The following is a 22,547-nucleotide window of genomic DNA, read 5'->3' as shown; positions in this document are numbered from 1 at the left end:
TCGTCGATCGCATGGACGACGCTCGAATGGCTCGGATTCGAAGCGGCGGAAATCGGAGCAGCAGGACAATGAGTGCGCATGCGCGGCGCGATAAAGTGCTGTATTCTTCGCTGCGTGCGCGGGTTGGTGAAGTCCGGACTGGTGAAGTCTGATAAAATGCGATACGTTATTGAGACCTATCACTAGCCTTAATGTGTGCGACACGTGCGTTAGAAACACTCGGATATTCCTCGTGTACGGGCGTCTTTTCACACGTAAATAGAACATTTTTAATGCTACGGTACAGTTCCTGTTTCCTCGATGCAACTGCAAATTGGGTGTATTTTGACGACCCTTACATTTTTCCCTGCCGTTTCCATGTTAATTCACAGAATTTTCTAAAACTGCACAATATGACAATGAGAATCGACGAGTCGGTCGGGAAGACCTCACGGAGGATGACATTGAGCTGTCTTGAGAAGTAAAGATACCCAAGGGGTTCTAGCAGATTACTCCTGGCGATGGCGAGTGAGCGGAACGATCATTGGACACACACACACACACACACACGCACACGCACACGCGCACGCACGCACGCACGCACGCACGCACGCACGCACACACACACACACACACACACACACACACACACACACACACACAAACACACACACACGCGCACGCACGCACGCACGCACGCACGCATACACACAGAGAGAGAGAGAGAGAGAGAGAGAGAGAGAGAAAAGGTTTTATTACCTATAGGGTGTAAGCACTGGATTTTCGACAGCGCGGCGCCCCAACATCCGCGGACACGCCGACGCCATATGTGCAGTTGAACGCTGCCGCGCGGGCAGCGTGTTTCCCGACGCGAAACTTGGTTTGCGGCGTGGTGTTGGCAAGAATTAGGTTCGTGTGGATGGTGTTTTTTCTGTGTGATTCGTGGGTTTGCGAATGCCTTGTCGTAAGGAGTAGCCAGCATTGTCTTCGCTTTGAAATTCCGTACTGCGCTGTTCACACCTCATACAACCGCAGACCCGCGGCAGGTGGCATGAAGCGAGGTGTTTTTTAAGGGGGGCGGGGGGTTGCTGTCTTGAAGGCGGTCTGATTTCGCGCGACGAATGCAACCGTCCAACAATTAGACAGGCGCAGACAGTGGCGTGGATAATGTTTCGCGCTATCTCGGTAGTCGCCGCCACACCTAGTTTTATCACGTACTTACCTCGGGATCGTCTACACCATGAACTTGTGCGTAATTGCTCAGCTTCATTGGGAGCTCAGGTGGAGAATGGTCATGCGTTCCAACGCGCTAGGACACTGTCGCCAGAGCTCCTCAACGTCTCTCATACCCCTCAAGAAGCACGCAGCATGCCGGGGTAGCACGGTAAAACCATCGCCTCGTCTCACACGCCACCACCACACAAAATATCGTTGTTGCCTGGGTGGAGAAATTTTTCTAACTCGACCAGCGCTCGTTTGAAGCAATGCAAGGATGACACGTAGCGCAACAGATTCGGTACTGATTAGCCATATCATCAATAACTTCTTTGCGCTTTCGTCGAATGAAGCCAGACCATCTTCAAGCACTGCCCTAGCTTCGGCTTTGAAATAGAAAAGGAAAACAAATATACCAGGCGGTTGCCTTCGTTGTGTGGTGCGCTTCGGGTCTATAGGTTGTGCGAGGCATGGAGAGCGCAGTCCGGAATCTCGTAGCGAAAACAATGCGGGCTACTCGTTACGACAAGGCATTCGCAAACCCACGAATCACGCAAAGAAAACACCGTCCACACGAACGTTCGTGCCAACACCGCGCCGCAAACCACATTTCGCGTCGGGAAACGCACTGCCTTCGCGGCAGAGTGCAACCGCAAATATGGCGTCGGCGCCGCCGCTCAGGTGGAGCCGCCGCGCGGTCGAAATCGCGGTGTTCTGTTTAGCCCTCCCATTCCATAGGGTCTCTGGTGACGTCTTCAAGCCATTGCCTGATGGACGTGCCAGTTGCCTTAGCACGGGAGAGTGCTGTCCAGGGGCTGGTCCAGAGGTGATGGATGCGGCGGTCGAAAAGTTCAGCAGAAAGTTCAACAACAGGTCAACAGAAAGTTCAACTAGGCTTTCGCCTTGAGTACTTTTAAACTTTTAGGCACCCATCGTGATTTTATTACAGCGAAATTCCTTTAAATAGACAGGCTAAAATTGTCGCGTTTAGGTAGCCCAAGAAAGATTTTAAAGATCGCAGCATGCAGGGGTTGACTGGCTGGCGGGGCTTCCTGGATGTCTTCCGGTGAAGACAGAGGCGAGTGCCTATCGGTTCCTCCTGGCGGCAATATCCGCGCGCGAGGCTGTGACGACGATCCGCACCGGATGCCCGCCGCGCGTGCGCGCTTACAGCCGCAATCGCGGATTCCTTGCGGCCACGGTAGATGTGGATGTGCGTGCTTCTGACTGCAACTACGCGGCTGCAGTCTGACGGGAGGATTGCCCGCTAATCGGCCCTCATGCTTCACAAGCACGTGTCCACATGGAGTGCTTACCTGATCTCTGCTGTTGTACTCCTGTGGGCAGAAGGACGAAATGCCGGTAAGACAACTTCGTTAGATACTTAGGGCTAAGGCATGAGCGGTAACCTAGCCTAGTAACCTAGGAGTAACTAACTGCCGCAGCTTATCTCCTACAAGCGTTCCAAAAAGGAGACTCTGGCGAGGATAAAAAGCGCAGCAGGCTATCGGCGTTGAGTCTTCACATCGCATACCATGCTCCTGGTATTTTTCGTAGAGGCACTAACACCAAATTTTTCGCGCATGTTGATTTGCTATGCGCATACATTTGATTACAATTCGACGAGATATTTGATAATTCTTTGGATGCTAAAGATGAATATCCAGTGTTCTAACCATTTTATAAACCCAGGAAATCCCATCCAAAACCTTCGGATTGCCACATGTGAGATAAAAGAAGCGTACGACTGATTGTCGATGACTGAATGGCGGCATCGATAGCTAAGGAGTACACACTGTGTCAACCGGACACACAACCACAAGTGAGGAGTACGAGGAACAGCAGTGACGCCATGGACTAGGTTATTCGCCTCTTTCTGATTGGTACAAGGGTGGTGGGACACTGAGACACACTGCACGTCGAAAGGGATGGAACACCTGTGATACCCCCTGGCGCTGATCACTTGAACCCGATTCTTTGCCTGTGTGTCCTGCGTGAAACTCCTGTCATCTAGCTCACCAAAGCTATCGCTTCGAAACGGGGGAAATGAAAAACAGAGCTAATTAGCATCGAACACTACCCTTGCTAAGTTCTTGCTTTGTTGTTTGCGAATTTGAAAAAAAAAACATACAGCATACTACGAAAATTAGCATTTGTGCCCATGGTGGGACAAAAAAGCTTCCTCTGCTCAAGATGTTGCCAAGATGCGTGGACTGTGTTCTTGCTGTCCCTTTCATTCGCCAAGGAAGTGTGTTTTATTTCGTGAAAAACTGGTGGTTGAAGTTTCTCCGAGAAAATATATGCATGCCTCGAACGGAAATCAGCGGACAGACGCGTACCGATGCATTTGATGTATGCCAGATTTCGCAATTCGCTCGCTTACGCCGGGATACGTCAATGCGTGAGTACGTTATTACGCGCCCATGTTGTAAAGCCTAATGTAAGATTCGACTGGTAGCTCTCGAATGCTGGAGGCGATGCCGACACCAGTCTGTAGCTTTTACAATGCTGACGCTCAGCGATGGCAGAATCTTGCTTTTAGAGACGGAGCGGTAATCACAGGACGAATGAATTTCGCACTGAAGGTGCCACAACTGAAGACTGAAGGCGCATCACGTGACTTGGATTGGCTCGGCCGCGGGTAACCCCACCCTCCACCACGGAGGAAGGAGCGTTTCCTGAGGCTGTACAAAAAACCCCGACCTTCCCTGCGGATGACTGGTTCCGGTCAGTGACGTCACGCGGAGACTCGAATAGGATCCATTACGTAACAATTCGGCGGATTTTCAATTGCGCCATTAAAAAATATAGAAACGAAAGTTTTCCTTGCTGCCCTCAATGTGAACCTAAATCTAAGGCTTCATCGTCGACGTGGGTTCAGTAAGCGCATGACACAATGGGTAAAGGCTCGCTGCAAAGCGCAACTTTGTAGCGAGCCTTTGACCAAGGTGTCGGACGTTTCAGAAACAGACAAGTTTATGGCGCGTTTTGCGGCAATTTCCGCTTATAGTGACATCTAACTTCACGAAAATTCAAGGGTTCGCGCTGATAAAAATGACGACGTAACCCACATGACTATCATGCATGACCTCCTCAAGTTACGCATATAACACCTCAAGTAGTAGTAGGAAATGTTTATTAGAGGAAACGAAAAGGGCAAAGCGTCCCTAGTCCAGGATGCCTCTTGACAGGGCCGACTCGATGGCCCGAGAAACCAAGGCCCTCTGGCGGGCCGTGTCCGGGCTGGTCAGCTGTCTCCCACTGCCCTGGGGTGGCGAAGGGGGTTGTTTAGGGGAGGGGGGACAGGAGCATAAATCGTGGAATGCGGTGAGGGGGGTGTCGCAGTGCTGGCATTGACGGGGGTAGATGGTGGAAGCGATAGGGTGGAGGATGACGTGATTGTAAAAGGTACCGGCCTGAAGGCGAAGATAGATTATGGCTCGCTGGTTGGTTAGGGTGGGGTGCGGAGAGGGGTATACCCGGCGGGAAGGGGGGTAGTGAGGCATAAGGGCGTTGTACGTATTATCGAAAAGAATTTGTAAGTTGTGGGAGTTCGTGTGGGGCGGTGGGTTCACTAGGTATTGGTGGAGAATGCCCGGAAGAGCAGAGCTCGGGCAGCCGCGTCGGCCGCTTCATTCCCCAGAAGGCCGAAGTGTCCGGGAGTTCAGGTGATCGTGATGGTGGCCTCTTCGGGTAGAAGTTGGAGTGGAGGAATGGCTAGACCTGCCCGGTACAGGCGGCATGCCTGCTGCGAGTCGGAGACTACGGTGATCTGTGGAAGCATGGAGTGGGTGGTGAGAACGCGATTACCAGAGCTTCTGTCGTTTGTATTTTTTTGCGTGCGTGGTGGAGGCCGTGGAGATTTGGCTAGCGTCGACCAAAGTTGTGCGTCGAGAGCAGGAGTCATAGGCGATGTCAGTGTAACGAACCTGTAGGTCATCCGCTAGCTTCTTTATGAGGCAGCGGACTCGAGCTTCCCGGCGGCCTTGGTTGAAGGTGGGATGAATTTGTATAGGGGAAACGCGGATGCCGTGCTTGATGGTAGTTGGGAGACGTTGTGGCCGGTCTTGATGTGGCGATGTAGGGTAGCCGAGCGCGTGAACCGAACGGCATGGCCAGCTGGTGTAAAGCTGAAGCGTTGAAGTTGTGAGTTTCTCTGAGCCTCCATGAGCTTCCCAAGGACGTTGGGCAGCCCCAGTTTGAGCAGTTTGTCTGTGGAGGTGTGAATGGGGAGGCCAAGAGCCGTTTTGTAGGCTTTAAGAATGAGGGTTTCAATTTTTTCGGTTTCTTGTTATTGTGGTCGAATTCTACCACAAGAAACCGAAAAAAAAATAAAGCCCTCAGATTTACTTATGGTGTGGCGTAGGGGACTTTGCTGATCAGGAGGGCTTGGGCCAGACGACAGATTTCTTATTCTGTGAGGCCGTGATGTCGGCTGCGGATTCTGCGGATGAGATGGTTCAAGCGAGTAATGGAGGTTTGAAGTTCCGGAAGGAGTGTTGTACCCGTGCCGTCCCGGTTGAAGGGTACGCCGAGGACGCTGAGGGTGGTTTCCCAGGGGATGAGTTTACCTTGTATGGACACTTCCGGATCAGGTGTTGGAGGAGAGGGCGGTCATGTGATCGGCCCCGCAGGATGAGAAGGGCTGATTTAGCAGGTTGACAGGTTAGGCCCGAGGACGCAGGCAGTTGACGGTGGTGTCTACAGCTTGTTGAAGGGCGTCTTGCTGTTCTCCGCTGGAACCACAGGTGGTCCAGAAAGTGATGTCGTCGGCGTATATTGGATGATGCAGGTTGTGTATTTTGTTGAGAAGAGTAGGTAGTTCAAGTAATGCAACACTGAAAAGCAGGGGGGAAATCACAAATTCTTGCCGTGTGCCTTTAGAGGTTGTCCTGATATACGCGAGGTCAGGCTTCGAGCTTGGTAGTAGCCGTGCAGAGAAGCTCTACAACGTAGAGAAACTCTACAACGTAGTTGAAGGTGAGAGACGCGCAGTGCGTGGCATTGAAGTTGCGTAGGATTGCCTGGTGGGTAACGTCGTCGTTGAGTGTGCCTTTTGCGTCGAGCGCATGGATGTTGCGTGACGTGGTGCGGCTGAGGTGGTCTAGCACCTGCTCGTTAAGTTGTAAAAGAATGTCCTGCGTGGAAATTTTGTGCGAAAACCAAGCGTGAGCCTAAATATAAATCAATACCTTGCCTTCATCGTCGACGTGGATTCAGTCAGGCGCATGACACCATGGTTGAAAGCTCGCTACAAAGTGGCACTTTACACCGAGCTTTTTGCAGCAAGCGAGGTATTTTTCTTTGAGGTAGTCAGTAAGGCGGTGATGCACAAGACGTTCAAAGAGGGTCCCAAGGCATGAGATGATGGCGATCGGACGTAGTGATGTCAGCGAATTGGGTTCGTGGGGTTTTGGGATTAAGGTAATTTCCGAGTGTGCCCTTCGTCCAGTGTGTCTTGAAGAGCTGCAGGAGGGAGTCGAGGTCGAGGTTACGAAGGAGGTGCTTGTGATGCGATCTTTGCTAGGTGTGGTGTTACGTTTCAGATTGGCTAGTGCGGCCTGTAATTCTTCCATGGTGAACGGGCCGTCGAGTGCGTGGTTGGGCTTGCCGGTTTAAGTCCGAGTGGGGCAGAGGGGTTGGTAGCGGGCGTGCCGAAGAGATTCGTCTGGGCTGCGTGGAGCAGATCTCTGGGGTTGAGAGAGCAGTTCCGAATAAGTCTCTGTATTTGGTGGTTACTCTGAGTGCGGGAGATGATGCTGTCAAGTAGGTGGCGAAGTAGATGCCAAGTACGTTTGGAACTTAGGGTACCTTTGAGAGAACCAGTTCTGTCGGTGAAGCGTGGACGCATAATCCTTCATTTGGTTGAAGAGAAGCGCAGAGTATTTCCTGATGGAAGAATGTGCTTTCTTTACTTTGTTAGTTTGGACACTGTATCAATCTCCGAGTCCGGGTTGCTCCACACAAGCACTGCACAAGTGCACATGCATGCGACGCTTCGCTGACTGGTACGCTAGTAGGAAAATTTAAGGCCACTTGAAGGCGGGAGATGAGTTAGCGAAGTCAATATAGTACTAAGGAAATAAAATCAACTAAAACGTTTACCGTACAGCGCAAAACTAGGGAGCAGAAAGCACTTTTTTGCGCTGGGTGAGTAAGCACAGCAGTCAGGAGCACGACCACACATCTGCGAACGCTTTTCCGTCTAAGAAATGCAATTGCTAGACGTGAGATATTGTGGAAGTTTAGGCGACACTTACTGCAGGAGCGCTATAGAACAAATAGTCACCTAAGCTGTTTGAAATGCTAAAACTAAATAAAAGTGTAAACTGGTTGTACATTATATACCTTATATATCCAGCTTCGGCAGCGCTGGCTCGTGCCCTAGTGGTCTGAAGCGCTAGGATTATTGTTTTGCAAGTCACAAGTTTGAATCCCCGTGGGTACATGCTTTTTTTAAAGCAAAGCTTTCTACCTCTACCCCCCAAGGGTTCTTTCGCGACCGTTGGTGTCACCAGAAAACTCCCACCAACAAATAAAAGAGTTCACTGGCACCGCCAGGAATCGAACCTGGAACTACTGGTATAACAAAGCCAGATCCCGTTGTCTTACCGATTTAGCTACGAGCCCACGCGCAGACGGGAAAGAAAGGAAGTGCACTCACCAAGCACACCAACGGGTTTACCCCCTGCATTCTCGGTGAATGCAACGTGATTGCTTCTCGCGACACCTCGCGCTGCTGTGCGATCCCCCCACGGCACGTCTAGCGGCCCTGTACGCGGATTGCGCGAGTCTAGGAGTTACAAAATTTAATAGAAGCTCACGCGAACGCATGGCATCTCTCTTCTAGTACGCCAATGTTCTTAATCCTGAGGCCTCCACTTTTCACGTAAAAAATCACAGCTCCTTGTCGTACGCCCTCGCGACAAATTACAAACCAAGGAACACATTAGAATACCTTTTGAGGGTCGTGACATCACTCCAAGCCCCAGCATCAAGATCCTGGACCTACATCTCCAGGCCAACACCAAGCGTGGCGTATCCTTGCAGCGCCTCAAACACAGCATCAATCAAATAATGCACGTTATCAGGCGTGTTGCCACCAAGAAGCGAGGCCTCAAGGAATCCGATACCTTTCGATTAAATTCAAGCTTTTGTCCTCTCTAGGATCACTTACGTCAAACCTTGTCTTATTCTCGGCGATGAGGACGTAAAGATGCTTTATATAATGGTTAGAAAGGCGGTTGAGCAGGCCATTCGTCTTCCCACGAGTGCGTCCACAGAGAACCTGCTTAGCACGGGGCTCCACAATACAGTGGAAGAGCTGATAGAGGGCCATATTTCTAACCAGAAGTTACGACTAAGCATAACTGCGTCGGGTCGCCGCATCTTTCACTAGATTGGCCGGACAGCACAGAATCTCACTCCGCTTGATGAACCCCCGGACTCTTGGCGACAAGAACTCAAGATGCTCCTTTGCTTAGAAATATGAACCCCTCACACGACGAGGGTCGCCGACAAACACGGGCTCACGCGATCAACACCACCCTCGGTGGGGATCATACAGTTATCTACACAGACGCCTACCAACCTCCTTCACCTTACCCTGACCTTTGCAGACAACAACAAACTACCCTACGGCTTATACAATCCAGCTCCTTCCCACACCCGACGCGTCTTCGTTTATTTCACAAGAGTCTCTACAACGCTGAATGCAAATTTTTCTCTGAAGTAGAAACACTCCGCTACATAATCGGGGTGTGCAACTTTAGCCCTCAGAACCCTCCTCTCTTTCCGTAAACTACCCACCAAGAGCAATGGCAGGTGCTGCTGCCCAGCCCCTCTCTGCCTACCCAGCTTCAGCTGGTGGACAGAGCACAGGCGGCGCGGACTGCATATGGGCTCCTGTGAAGAAGGAACCGCTCCCCTGGGCAGCGCTCTCGGCCATTCAGAAGTCCGAATAGAAGTATTTTCTCCTTCTTGTCACCTCTTTCGTTCTGCAGCCGATCTCGTCGCCTACGCCTCCGGCGGCAGCGACGGAGAAGTGAGATCGTCTAACACCTGGTTTGAGCTGCCTTTTATTTCATAAAAAAAAGTTTGCAGTCATGCCCTTCACCAATACAACTCCACAAACCACCGTTCATGCATCATGCATTGATTTCACCTTACCAAGAATATCTCTTTGAACTAATAAAGGGTGTGATTAAGTGAATTTCTCTTCTCTCTGGTAATGTAGAGCGACGTGAGTGAATTTAAGTGAAGTCGCATGGGTAATCGTTTTGGGTGCAGTTTACAGCTTTGCTTTCAAACCACATTCACAGGGTGGATTGGCGCGATTTTTTCGTAAGTTGATTTTTTTTCTTTTGCGGCAGATGTTTTCTTGACAGAGTTCACCATTTTTGGGCCGTAACGTTCGCTGCTCCACGAGCGACTTCGCAGAACGCGCGCAGACTGACACTGACGCGCTAGCGAGTTATCGTTGGCGTGCTGTTGCCACAAGCACCGGCTACTTGCGGGCAGTGGGCACAGGCCAGAATCAGCAGAACCTTGGCCTGGAGCGAACAGGCTGCTTACGATACAGGCATCAGTGAGGCCAGATCCGAATATGCGGGAACAGCGCATGGCATTTGAGCGTGTGCGGTGACGCGGAGGGCGTTCATCCACTGCCCTCGGCTAGTGATTGCTACGATTCCAAACCGTCATGGTAGGCTTATCTTAGGCATTTTACAGCCGACAACATGGCAGAAGCGCGGTACGACGGTTACTGAGATATCGAGAATGCCCATCCAACGATGCCGTCGGATGTCAAGCATGTTGTTTTACAGAAACGAAACCGAAACTTGTTTGAATGCTACCCTTGGGCATCGTCCAATCAAGGTGCATTTCCTCCTGTCGTCACAGCCGTTAGTGCCGCCACAGACCGCGCATGGTAGTTCTTCTTCTTTCCCGCTTTATAAAATAATTGCCTACTTATCAACCGGAAACGATTGAAAGTTTGCTAATTTGAGCCAGTCTAAGCAGTGCAAGCAAAACCGGTAGCTTGAAAAATTCACTTCAGTGTCCCTTTAATATGTTCAAACAGCTCTTTATTTTTTTTAACCCCTTCACACCAAAAGAACAAATCCTGGCCTACTCGGGACGACGTTCTGTGAATTGAAGAAAAGTACTCTTGCTCTCTGTAGTGGTGTTTTCTATAACGCATATCTGATTATTGGGAGAATAAGGCTGTCGGAAATATACGGTAAATATCCCTCCAGGTCTGAGCTAGCGCAGTGTTACTGTATTTTTACCGTATACGCGATTAGCATGCGTGCACGTGTGTGCGTGTGCGTGCGCATGCGCGTGCGCGTGTGAGTGTGCCTGCCAGCGTGAGTGCGTGCGTGTGTAAGTGTGTGCGTGCTTGTGCGCGTGTGTGTGTGCGTGTGCGTGTTATGGCGCTGCACCTGTTGGTGGGGCGCCATAAGGAGGAGGAACAACTTCATTTCGTCAACAATCATTGAGTTGTTAGATTAATGATGGGCTTCTTCTTCACTCCGTAAGGCGGCCAGAAGACCTTGCTTTATAGCGATTTGGGCCTCAGGCACGGAGCTGGTCACCGCAGTCTACCTATCTGTTTGGTTTGAGAGATTCCATTTGGCTTTACGTTTGAGAAGTTTCTACGACAGAAACAAGAAACATGCGGCGTTCGTTTCGCAACCGGGTAGAATGTAGCAGGTGGTGGTGGTGCTGGGAAAACTTTATTCTTACAAAGCTGCATAGAAAGAGGCGCCAGCTGGGAGCACCGGCAGACTACAGTCCCCTAGTCGACGGCCAGGAGCCCGTGGGCCCTAGCCGCGAGTTCGGCCAGCTGGACCACAGTCTTGCACTTGTCGGTCGGAGCAATGTAGCATGGGCGACCAACGATTGATGCGATGCATTGAGCAGCTCGAGAACGTTTTTTTTGGGGGGATCAAATACGGATTCGAAACAGTCGAGCATCACGCAGTTCTTTCTTTCACAATAAAAAAAAATCGTTTTCCTGCGAGTTATTTTGCCTTTCTTACGAAAGCCCCTGTGTGCATTGGAGCTTTTGTTATAATCACGAGGTTTTATTTCACTAAACTGGCCACAAATTTTCACCATTTCGTTTAACGCGAAACTCTGCTTAACTCGAAAATTTTAGTAGACTTAGGACATCGTGGGAGAAGATAATTTATTACAAACCACATATCAGGGCGCAGCGAAAAGTGGTAACAGAGCTGCCCTAAAAAAACGATCAGTTTCCAAATAGTTCGGGCACTAAACGCACTTCAACAAATGTCTGTGGTGGGGAGACAAGCTACTGCAAAATCAACCCACACAAATTTCAGAGGTGTTCAAAGAAAGAGTTCAAAAATTAGCTGAAGCTCAATACGGTACTATAGATATTCCCTGGATGTTGTTCCAGACCACTATGAACCGCGTGGACCATCGTAACAAAAAGGCTTCGTCGCCTAGAGTTGCCAAATCGTATAAGTGACGCATAGGGATCGACCGTACACGCCACAACAGTGGGAACATCGCCCGTTGCTGTCGGGCGCCAACACACGCGGCCCCGCTATTTAGCAACAATACTAAAGCACCAGCACAGGCCAAGTAGTTCACAAACACGTCATTTGAACGTCTGCGCATTGCCGCTACACGACACTGGAACAAGTCATGTTCTAATGTTTCAGTGTGACCGCAGTGCGGGCACCGTGAGGAACGCACAACGCCGAATATCGCCAGGTGATCACTTGTCGGTAGTTCTTCCCAACCACATAACCACCCGAAATCCAGAACATCAGCCGGAAGTGCCGTCGAAGTCAGCTGGTGCCAAAGGGTGCCGCTTGATCTTGCTATTTGTTGATTGGCTAAGGTTCATTTTTCACACAATGCGCTTGCCGTCCTTTCCCAAAAAAACTTAGGATTGGCAAGGTAGACTGGCCGTTTCTCAGTGTTTTGACAACGTAGGCATAAAATGGTGGCTTCTGCTCGGCAGACGGACCGGCAATGCGTTCGTCACAAAACACTGAGCGGGAAGATTTCAGAAAGTACTGCAGCAGCGCCCTCCCTGGATACTGAGTTGAGTCTTGAAAGGATAAATTTATTATCAAGAAATTCTGGTATCAATGATACAGCGCAACAAGCAGAAACAGTTAAACAAGTGCAGCGCCTGTTGCTACAAAACTAATAGAGCGTGAAGGCTGCCAGTTACAGACACTTACAGAAACACATAAAAAGCTTCAAATTGATTGTAGACAAAAGATTAACATACAAACAATTTAGAGTTGCTTACAACCAAAAGATTAACATGCGAGGTAAACAAAGATAAAAAAACATTCGCTTCAAGAGTGCAGCAATATACAGAAGAGGGTTGGTTTTATGTCACAACGGGTACTGTACCGCACTAACACACAATTCTAACACCAAAATCAATTGTTACAACGAAAATCCCTAAGGACACAGGTCTGGAAAACTGGCATGAATAATAACCCTTTTGTTCGAAACCTCAATACACCATGTAGACCAATGTCGCAGAAACTCTTCCTCACCCAAAAGGGCTAACTCGCTTTCCAAAAAGGACACGAGGTTTTGTCTGAAAAAGGAAAGCAAGAGCCACTGCATACGTAGCTTGCGATTCTGTGCTACGGCCCTGCAGCGATTACGCCATAGTGTCTATTTTTTCATCCTCTTGAGCGAGGGAAATGCCCCCGCCGCGTAGAAATGTTAACTTCGAAGCATGCAGAACCGCGTTAGCCCCCCGCCCAGTAGTTAAAAGCCAGCTCCGAAGGACCGCGTTAGCCCCCCGCCCAGTAGTTAAAAGCCAGCTCCGAAAACAGAATATGCCAGTCGTGTTCTCGAGGTTTCCCGAGCCGATCTCAGCCCCGCTTTTGGGAAGAAAATGTTACGTGTGGGAAGAATAGAGCTCTGGTTTGTTCCTCGGGGTGCTTTCTATTTTTTCATTTTCTTCAGCGAGGGAAATGCCCCTGCCGCGTAGAAATGTTAACTTCGAAGCATGCAGGACCGCGTTAGCCCCCCGCCCAGTAGTTTAAAGCGAGCTCCGAAAACAGAATATGCCAGTCGTGTTCTCGAGGTTTCCCGAGCCGATCTCAGCCCCGCTTTTGGGAAGAAAATGCTACGTGTGAGAAGAATAGAGCTCCGGTATGTTCCACGGGCTTCTTTCTATTTTTTTATTTTCTTCAGCGAGGGAAATGCCCCCGCCGCGTAGAAGTGTTAACTTCGAAGCATGCAGGACCGCGTTAGCCCTCCGCCCAGTAGTTAAAAGCCAGCTCCGCAAACAGAATAAGCCATTCGCGTTCTGAAAAAAAAAAAAAAAACCTCTACGCAATTCTGGAATTGCACATTGGGGCTTGGGGTGCGGCCTGATCCCGGCGACCATTGCCGGTAACGCACTTCCTCACCAGAGCAGGATTGGCCACCCTGCTGTAGTAACGGCCACAACCTCCCATGAATACGCCAATTAATCCACGGCCCTCAGTCCCCAGCGGCTGCGAAGCAACTGACCACGGCGGCGGTCAGACCTCTGACGTAGCAGAGGGTGCTAAGAATACCTGGACCCGGACAGGCCGCCATTGGAATCTGAACCTGGCAACCTTTAACACGCGAACCCTATCTAGTGAAGCGAGTCTAGACGTGTTGTTCGAGGAATTAGAGGGCATTAAATGGGATATTATAGAGCTTAAAGAGGTTAGGAGGACGGGTGAAGCCTTTACGGTGCTGAAAAATGGACACGTGCTATGTTACCGTGGTCTAGTGGACAGAAGAGAACTGGGAGTGGGATTTCTTGTGAATAAAAGGATAGCTGGCAACATAGATGAATACTATAGCATTAACGAAAGGGTAGCAGGTCTTGTAATTAAACTCAATAAGAGGTACAAGCTCAAGGTGGTACAGGGCTATGTCCCAACATCTAGCCACGATGACCAGGTAGTGGAACGCTTCTATGAAGATGTGGAATCGGCATGGCTAAAGTAAAAACACAGTATACCTTAGTTATGGGGGACTTCAATGCTAAAGTAGGCAAGAATCAGGCTGTAGACAAGGCGGTTGGGAACTATGGTCTGGGCTGTAGAAATAGCAGGGGGGACCTATTAGATGAGTTTGCAGAACGGAATAACCTTCGCATAATGAACCTTCTTCTGTAAACGGGAGAGCCGGAAGTGGACGTGGAGGAGCCCGAATGGCGACCATAAAAATGAAATAGACTTCATATTATGCGATAACCCTGGCGTCGTGAAGGATGTGGAAGTGCTCGGAAGGGTAAGGTGTAGTGAGCACCGTATGGTAAGATCCCGAATTAAGCTAGATTTGAGGAGGGACCGTAGCAAGCTAGTACGGAAAAAGCCGATTAACGAACTAACAGTAAGGCGTAAAGTAGAAGAATTGAGGATCGCACTACAGAACCAATATTCAGCTCTTACCGAGGAAGCCGAGCTTACGACACAGGAAGCCAGCGACAACCTTACACGCATTATCAGGGAGTGTGCAGTAGAAGTCGGGGGCACGATGGCTAGACAGGATACTGGTAAACGTTCCCAGGAGACGAAAGATTTAATTAGGAAACGGCAAACCGTGACAACCTCCACCCCAGCTGACAGAATAGAACTAGCGGAGCTTTCGAAGTTAATCAATAAGCGGAAGACAGCCGACATACGGAAGTATAATGTGGAGAGGATTGAATACGCTGTAAAGCACGGAGCTAGCCTGAAAGCGGTGAAGAGGCGTCTTGGCATGGGGAAAAATCAGATGTATGCACTTAAAGATAAGCAAGGCAATGTGTTCACAAATAGGGATAAAATAGTCACAGTGGCCGAGGAGTTCTATAGGGGCCTGTACAGTAGCCGGGACATCCAGGATAATGCCGAACGAGAAAGTAGTTCAGAGGAGATAGGCATCCCACCAGTAACGACCGAAGAAGTAAGGAAGGCTTTGAAAGAAATGAAAGGGGGCAAAGAACCAGGTAAGGATCAGATAACAGCAGACCTCTTGAAGGATGGCGGAGAAATTGTACTTGAAAAACTGGCAAACCTATATACGAAATGCCTAAATACCGGAAGTGTACCGGAATCTTGGAAGAACGCGAACATCATCCTAATCCATAAAAAAGGTGACATGAAGGACTTGAAAAATTACAGGCTGATCAGCTTACTGTCAGTCGACTACAAGGTACTTACTAAGGTAATCGCTCACAGAATTTCTGCAACCTTAAATTTCAGTCCGTAAAGGGTTCCGTAAAGGTTCCGTAAAGCAGGGTTCCGTAAAGGTTATTCAACAATGGACCATATTCACACGATCAACCAGGTGATAGAGAAGTGCGCTGAATATACTGAACCCCTATTAATAGCCTTCATAGATTATGAGAAAGCATTTGACTCGGTCGAAACCTTAGCAGTCATTCAGGCACTACGGAACCAGGGGGTCGATGAGCATTATGTAAAAATGCTAGAAAATATCTACAATGGGTCCACAGTTACCATCATCCTCCATAAGGAGAGCAGTAAAATACCTATGAGGGGCGTCAGACAAGGAGACGCAATCTTTCCAATGTTATTCACAGCATGTTTACACGAAGTATTCAAAACGTTGGGTTGGGAACAGGTGGGAGTAAGGGTTAATGGAGAATACCTCAGTAACCTCAGATTTGCTGATGACGTTGCCTTGCTAAGTAACTCAGGGGACGAATTGCAAAGCATGCTTTCCGAACTGGACGAACAGACTAGAACCGTGGGCCTGAAAATTAATATGCAGAAAACCAAAGTAATGATCAATAACCTAGGAACAGCACAGCAGTTTGGGATAGGGGGTGAGGCAGTGGAAGTCGTAAGCCAATATATCTACGTAGGCCAAGTGGTGACCCCAGATCCCAACCAGGAGGCAGAGATAATTAAAAGGATCAGAATGGGGTGGAGTGCATACGGCAGGCATTCTCAGATAATGAATGGCAGCCTTCCATTGTCCTTGAAGAAGAAAGTGTATGACAGCTGCATCTTACCGGTACTCACCTACGGGGCAGAAACGTGGAGGCTCACTAAGAGGGTTCAACTTAAATTGAGAATGACTCAGCGGGCGATGGAGCGGAAAATGATAGGTGTAACATTAAGGGACAAGAAGAGAGCGGGGTGGGTCAGGAAACAAACGCGTGTTAAGGACATACTAGTAGAAATTAAGAAGAAGAAATGGACGTGGGCCGGGCATGTAATGCGAAGGCAAGATAACCGTTAGTCGTTAAGGGTAACAGAGTGGATCCCTAGAGAAGGCAAGCGTTGCAGGGGGCGACAGAAAGTTAGATGGGCAGATGAGATCAAGAGGTTTGCAGAGATAAATTGGTCACAGTTGGCACAGGACCACGGTAATTGGAGAAATATGGGAGAGGCCTTTGCCCTGCAGTGGGCGTAGACAGGCTGATGATGATGATGATGATGATGATGATATAATCGCCAATTACTACGAATAGTGTGCCTAGGGGAGTGCCAGGGCACTGTTCTCTGTGTTGATACCGTGCAAGCCCCAAACTTGGAGCGGCACGGTGTATGATGCGCCAATAGCAACGCGCAACACTGCAGCTTGAGAAAGTGTGTGCCGTGGATTCTGGTTGGCCGCAGTTGGGACAGGAAGAATTCTGTGTTACTCCCCAGCGAAATAATCTGTCTTTTGTGGAAAGAATTCGCCACGCTTTTTGCCAGTGGATGTTTTTGGTGCCGTCTTGCAGCCTACCTGAACTCAGCCGTGGCCAGGGGAATCTCGGGGATCCACACATCTGTCCCATCTCACAGTAAGTATTTTTTACACAGCCTGGAAGGTTGTTCATTCACAAAATCGAGATCAGCATCCAGTGCACGAATTTTCTTAGGTAAAGTAATGATGGCCTTCAACAGTCTTGACGAGATTGCTGCACTGGGGTGCTTGTTTCTGGCCATAGTTGGGCAAAGAACCCGTCTAGAAGGTCCGAGAAAGTATAGGATCAAAGGTCTGCCCGGAGATTCTACGTCACTGAGAAGTGAAGAGACGACTCTAAGGGCCAACAACTGGCTCATGAGGTAGATGCAAGGGAGACCATAACCCCCCGAGCGGCGTGGGAGGCGCAGGGCATCTCTCACTAAACGCTCCGGGCTTCCGTCACAGAAGAAAGAAAAAATGTTCCGGGACACTTTGTGCGTAACAGGATTGAGAGGCAGCATAATATTGGAGGAAAAAAAGAATTTAACAAGAAAACGCATTTAATCAGATACTATTACTCCGAAAAAGAGAAGTTGAAAGACCTAGCCCGGGCCACATTCTTTTGAATATCATCAACTAACTCGGGCCACATGTCTGGAGAAACCATTCTTCGGTAAATTTGACGCCGAGGATCTTCAGGTCACGAAATATTTTTAAGTTATGAATGGGGGCGAGTGTAGCGTTTCCCAGAGGGAGGACAGCACTTTTTGTGACATTTACCTCGGCACCTGAAAGTCGAGCATAAGACTGGAAGTCCCCTAAAACAGCCGTGAGGCTATCAGTGTCCCAGACAAAAATGGTGACGTCATCTGCGTAGGCAGACACTTTAACCGAGCCTTGTCCGGGCAAGGGGAGACCCCTAATTTTGGGGTTATCAACGAGTTTTCTGATGAAGTTGTCTAGACATAAGAAAAACAAGCGGCGACAAGGGGCATCCTTGTCTGACACCTCTATGAATTGCAATTTCACCCTGTACCACAACATTAAAAACCAGGTCACGGGATAAATTATTATAGAATTCTCGGTGAAGCTGAACAAATTCAGAGGGAAACACATATGCCTAAAATATGACAAGCAGGTATGAATGATTGACCCTATCGAATGCCTGTTTTTGGTCTAAAGAGACACACAGGCCAGCAATACCAGTTTGGTGCGTATAGGCTAGTATGTCTCGGGTTAGGCTAAGTGCCGAAAAAATATTTCTGTATGGGGCGACGCCAACCTGTTGGAGTGAGAGGAGGTCCGGCCAAAGACCTTTAATTCTGGACACCAAAAGCGAAGTTAAAATCTTGTAGTCTGAATTCAAAACGGTTATTGTCCTGTAAGAACTCGGGAGAGAGGGGTCTTTTCCTTCTTTCAAAAGTAAGATTAGACGGCCTCTCTTAAACGAGTTTGAAAGCCGCTGATCTGCTAGGATTGAATTTATAGGTTGCACTAAAGAAGAGCCTAATTCTGCCCAGCGACGCTTGTAGAATTCCGTTGGCAAACCGTCCAGACCAGGCGCCGGACCAGGCGCCGGACCAGGCGCCATTTCTCTTAAAATGTCGTATAGCTCGGAACAGGTTACGTCCTTCAGTATTTGGGAGTGTATGCTTTGTGGAACCTGAGGTAGTGAATTGGAATCAGAACATAGTTGTGCTACCATGTGTCTTTCATCTACCAGGAGTAAATGTCCTTCAAAGACCTCAGAAAAGAAAGAAAGAAACCCTGATTTTATAGCTGATTGGGCTGTGGAGATGGTGTTATCCGGGCAGCGCACACACTGTATAATGTTTGGAGTTTCTCGCGTCGCCAAAAATCTTTGAGTTTCTAAACTACCGTTGCAAGGACTATGAATATTGTAGGAAGCGGATGGTTGCATTGTTTCATTCAGGTTGGCGTTTGTTTCGCTCCTTAAGGATGCCAAGATATTCGCTCATTGAAGGCGTTAGTTCTTTATCATATCTAACTATCCGGATACGCTTGAGCGTGTTGTTAAGCTCAGCTGTGTCACGAACTATTTTTTGTTGGCCAGCTGTTTGAGCTAGTTGCCTCCATATGGATTTTGAACTGTCCCACTGTTGTATCCTAACTTCGACCTGTAGGAAAGAAGAAATATCTGTTTTTAATGATAATAAAGCAACGTCGTCTTGCAGTATTCTAGTATCAAGCTTCCAGTGTCGGGCGCCATGAAGTTACGGTGACCTGGAAATAGGGACACGAACAGTGGGTAATGGTCGTAAATGTAACGGGGCCATACTAGGGAATTGATTTACTTCTATGTTTGACATAGCGGTAGTTAGGTCTGGAGTTATTTAAAACCTGTCTAGTCGGGATATTGAGGAACCGCGCTACCCCGTGTGAGAGAAATGATTTCCGCAATGGAGCAGCCACACATCCTCCAGGTGAAAGTCTTGCAATAGGAACCCGAGTGCGTGCGTTCCACGTCGGTCGTCCCTGACCCGGCCCGCGTACATCACGCGTTACTATCAAGGACGCTGTTGAAATCTCCGCAAAGAATTGTGGGCACGCGCTCCAAGAAATAAACCCCCAGGCAACGAAAGAAGTGGTTTGGAGCTGTGACGCGTGCAGGAGCATACACATTAATGATTTTAAAGCGGGCCACAGAAAGAAAAAATTTCAAGACTAGCAATCTTCCTTCACCATCTGTCGAAATAAAACTGGAGCAACGGATGGTGTGGTAATGGTCGTAAATGTGACGGGGCCATACTAGGGAAGTGGGTAATGGTCGTAAATGTAACGGGGCCATACTAGGGAATTGATTTACTTCTATGTTTGACATAGCGTTAGTTAGGTCTGGAGTTATTTAAAACCTGTCTAGTCGGGACATTGAGGAACCGCGCTACCCCGTGTGAGAGAAATGATTTCCGCAATGGAGCAGCCACACATCCTCCAGGTGAAAGTCTTGCAATAGGAACCCGAGTGCGTGCGTTCCACGTCGGTCGTCCCTGACCCGGCCCGCGTACATCACGCGTTACTATCAAGGACGCTGTTGAAATCTCCGCAAAGAATTGTGGGCACGCGCTCCAAGAAATAAACCCCCAGGCAACGAAAGAAGTGGTTTGGAGCTGTGACGCGTGCAGGAGCATACACATTAATGATTTTAAAGCGGGCCACAGAAAGAAAAAATTTCAAGACTAGCAATCTTCCTTCACCATCTGTCGAAACAAAACTGGAGCAACGGATGGTGTGGTTGAAGATTAGGACGCCCCACAGCCGTGGTTAGACGCCAAAGAAAAATAAGACGGAATATTATGTTCTGCTGAAACGTTCTGACGACTTCAATTGAAAAAAAGTTCACTTCTTGGAGGAACACCAGATCTACAAAATTTTTCCTGGCAAAGTGAATCACCTCTCTTTGTTTGTCACTGTTTTTAAACCCTTGGAGATTTAGGGTTAATATTCGTAGCATAATGAGAATAAATAAAACACTAGCACGTACTAGACTAGCCATAAAAATTAAAAAAAATACGTGAGCTTCAACAAACGCCCTGAAACATCACGCGGTCCTGGAACGCGGAGGTTTGGTGAACGCCAAGACCACGCGCAGCCCTCCGAAAAAATAATAAAAAATAGAGGTATCCCAAGTGAAAAGGCACGCGCATCTAAAACGCAGCAACAATGGAGGCAGACAGGAGCCGTGTGCAGCTTGGACCGCTGTCACGTGACCTCGGGAGAAAGAAGTGAGCCGGAGGGAGCACACAATGGCCGCCATGCTAGTACGAAACCAAACATAGGAGGAAGCAATATTAGAAGCATCAATGGGCTTTCGCGTCGGCATTCGATGGAACTTCTGCCATTTCCCCCACCCATTGAAAGTACCCACCAGCGACAGCGAATAACGGCGGCATCAGGCAAATAAAGGAGTTAATGAAGACAGAGAAGCTCATTGGTGCTACTCTAATTTCACAAATCCGGACTAGCGCTAGGGGAAGGCAGACACAACTTCTTCTTGCGTCTGCTACGTCGTCCGAGTCGGTTGATGATGATAACACGCGCGTGCTTTCCACACGAGAGGTGTCCATCAAGTCCGCAACATGGTTGATCGGGTTGACCAGATGTGGATCTTTTGCTTGCGTTGGACAAGCAGGTTCGTTCGAGTTCGGTAGGTTTATCGGGAGTGAGACGTCGTCCGGGTGTTGTGAGGGCCCGCCAGTGGGGCCTGCCGCAGTCGCGTCACGATGGTACGGTTTGGACGCCTCTCGGTGGACTGGTTTGGCGTCTTAGTCGATGAAGGAGCCGCGGAGTCCACGGTTGCGGTCACCTCGGTGCTTTGCCTCTGGAACAGGGGCAGGGTCTACTGGGTGGGACGACGGGAGCTGACTGCGAGAATCCGCTGAGCCACTTTCTTCCGTGTCGATGTCTGTGGAGGAGGGGGGCGGAAGAAACGCTCCGTTGGATGAAGGGTATGAGTTGCCCGCCGTCTCTTCATTGGGCTGACTAGTAAGCTCGTCGGATGATGACGTGTCCTTCGCAGGCGTCGGCGTAGTTGCCATATCTTCCATCAGCGTCTCGTAGATTATTGTGGCTTGCGAATCGCCATCGCTGGAAGACGAAGCGCTACTGGGGATGTCGTCTGGTATTTCACGGCCGGTATTTCACGGGAGCGGGATGAGTAGAGGCCATCTTGGACGGCGAGACGAAGGTGACGAGCACTCAGATGGCGGATAGCGTCCACAGACACAAGGGGAGGGTGCTACCCAACGCATACCGTAGGGTCGCCCCACAAGAAAACGAAGTAAACTCACTTGATCAATTGGCCGCAACAGAGCTGTCCCTCGATTCAGCCTCCCGGCCAAAGCAGGGAGTCTACAAGGTCGAACACTGTTAACGAGTTATTACTGTACTTACATAGAAGTACTTCTGCTCTTACACCAGCGCAGGAAAGTCCTTCAATAGAGTCGGTGAGCTTGTCGCAAGAATAAGACATTTTAGCGCTAATTATGGAATTATGCATTTGAATGTGAGCATCTACAAGTCACCATGCGGATTTGCAAAAACGTTTTAATCGTAAGGTGGTTATTAAAGTAAATAAGTCATAGCATTTTATTATGTACCAAACACCTATACCACCCAGTTCCAACACCCACCCAGAAGGCTATTCATTATTTCAACGCCCTTTTCCTTACAAGGGCATAAAGTTACAAATTAGGGTGCTGAAAACTAAGAAAAAGGGTGTGAAAGACCGCCAACTAAGAAGAATGTAGTAAGAGATTGATTGATTGATTGATTGATTGATTGATTGATTGATTGATTGATTGATTGATTGATTGATTGATTGATTGATTGATTGATTGATTGATTGATTGATTGATTGATTGATTGATTGATTGATTGTGGGGTTTAACCCGCCGACGCTTCACACGCGATGAGGCGCGCTGGAATGGAGGGCTCCGGATTAATTTTGACTACATGGGGATCTTTGAAGTGCGCCGAAATCTCGAACAGACGGGAGTTTCGCTTAAAAGGTGTAAATGACTTTCAACTTTAGAGGTATGTTATACCCGTTTACACGGGTGGACTGAACATGTTTTCCAAGCGAGGGGATGTTTTGTATCTCACGATGCTTAAAACAATATGAATTTGTTGCAAGCGGAGCTCTTTAAGCTTGAACT

The 22,547-nt window shown here is 48.8% G+C and overlaps 1 protein-coding gene across 1 annotated transcript in view; it reads left to right on the top strand.

Moving 5' to 3' along the window:
• The first annotated feature begins 2,313 nt into the window (after positions 1-2,313).
• The window catches only part of LOC144163147 (receptor-type tyrosine-protein phosphatase S-like), a 137,642-nt gene continuing 117,408 nt past the window's right edge, over positions 2,314-22,547 (top strand). The window contains exons 1-2 of the mRNA XM_077693972.1: positions 2,314-2,556; positions 16,925-16,987. Of these exons, the coding sequence (XP_077550098.1) occupies positions 2,475-2,556; positions 16,925-16,987 (145 nt within the window). The 5' untranslated portion in view covers positions 2,314-2,474. The remainder of the gene's footprint in view (positions 2,557-16,924; positions 16,988-22,547) is intronic.

Source organism: Haemaphysalis longicornis, unplaced genomic scaffold, assembly GCF_048455015.1.
Source record: "Haemaphysalis longicornis isolate Haplotype H1 unplaced genomic scaffold, Haemaphysalis longicornis Haplotype H1 scaffold_12, whole genome shotgun sequence".
Lineage (NCBI taxonomy): Eukaryota > Metazoa > Arthropoda > Arachnida > Ixodida > Ixodidae > Haemaphysalis > Haemaphysalis longicornis.
The sequence above is the reverse complement of the archived record's forward strand: the minus strand, read 5'-3'. Positions and strand labels throughout refer to the sequence as shown.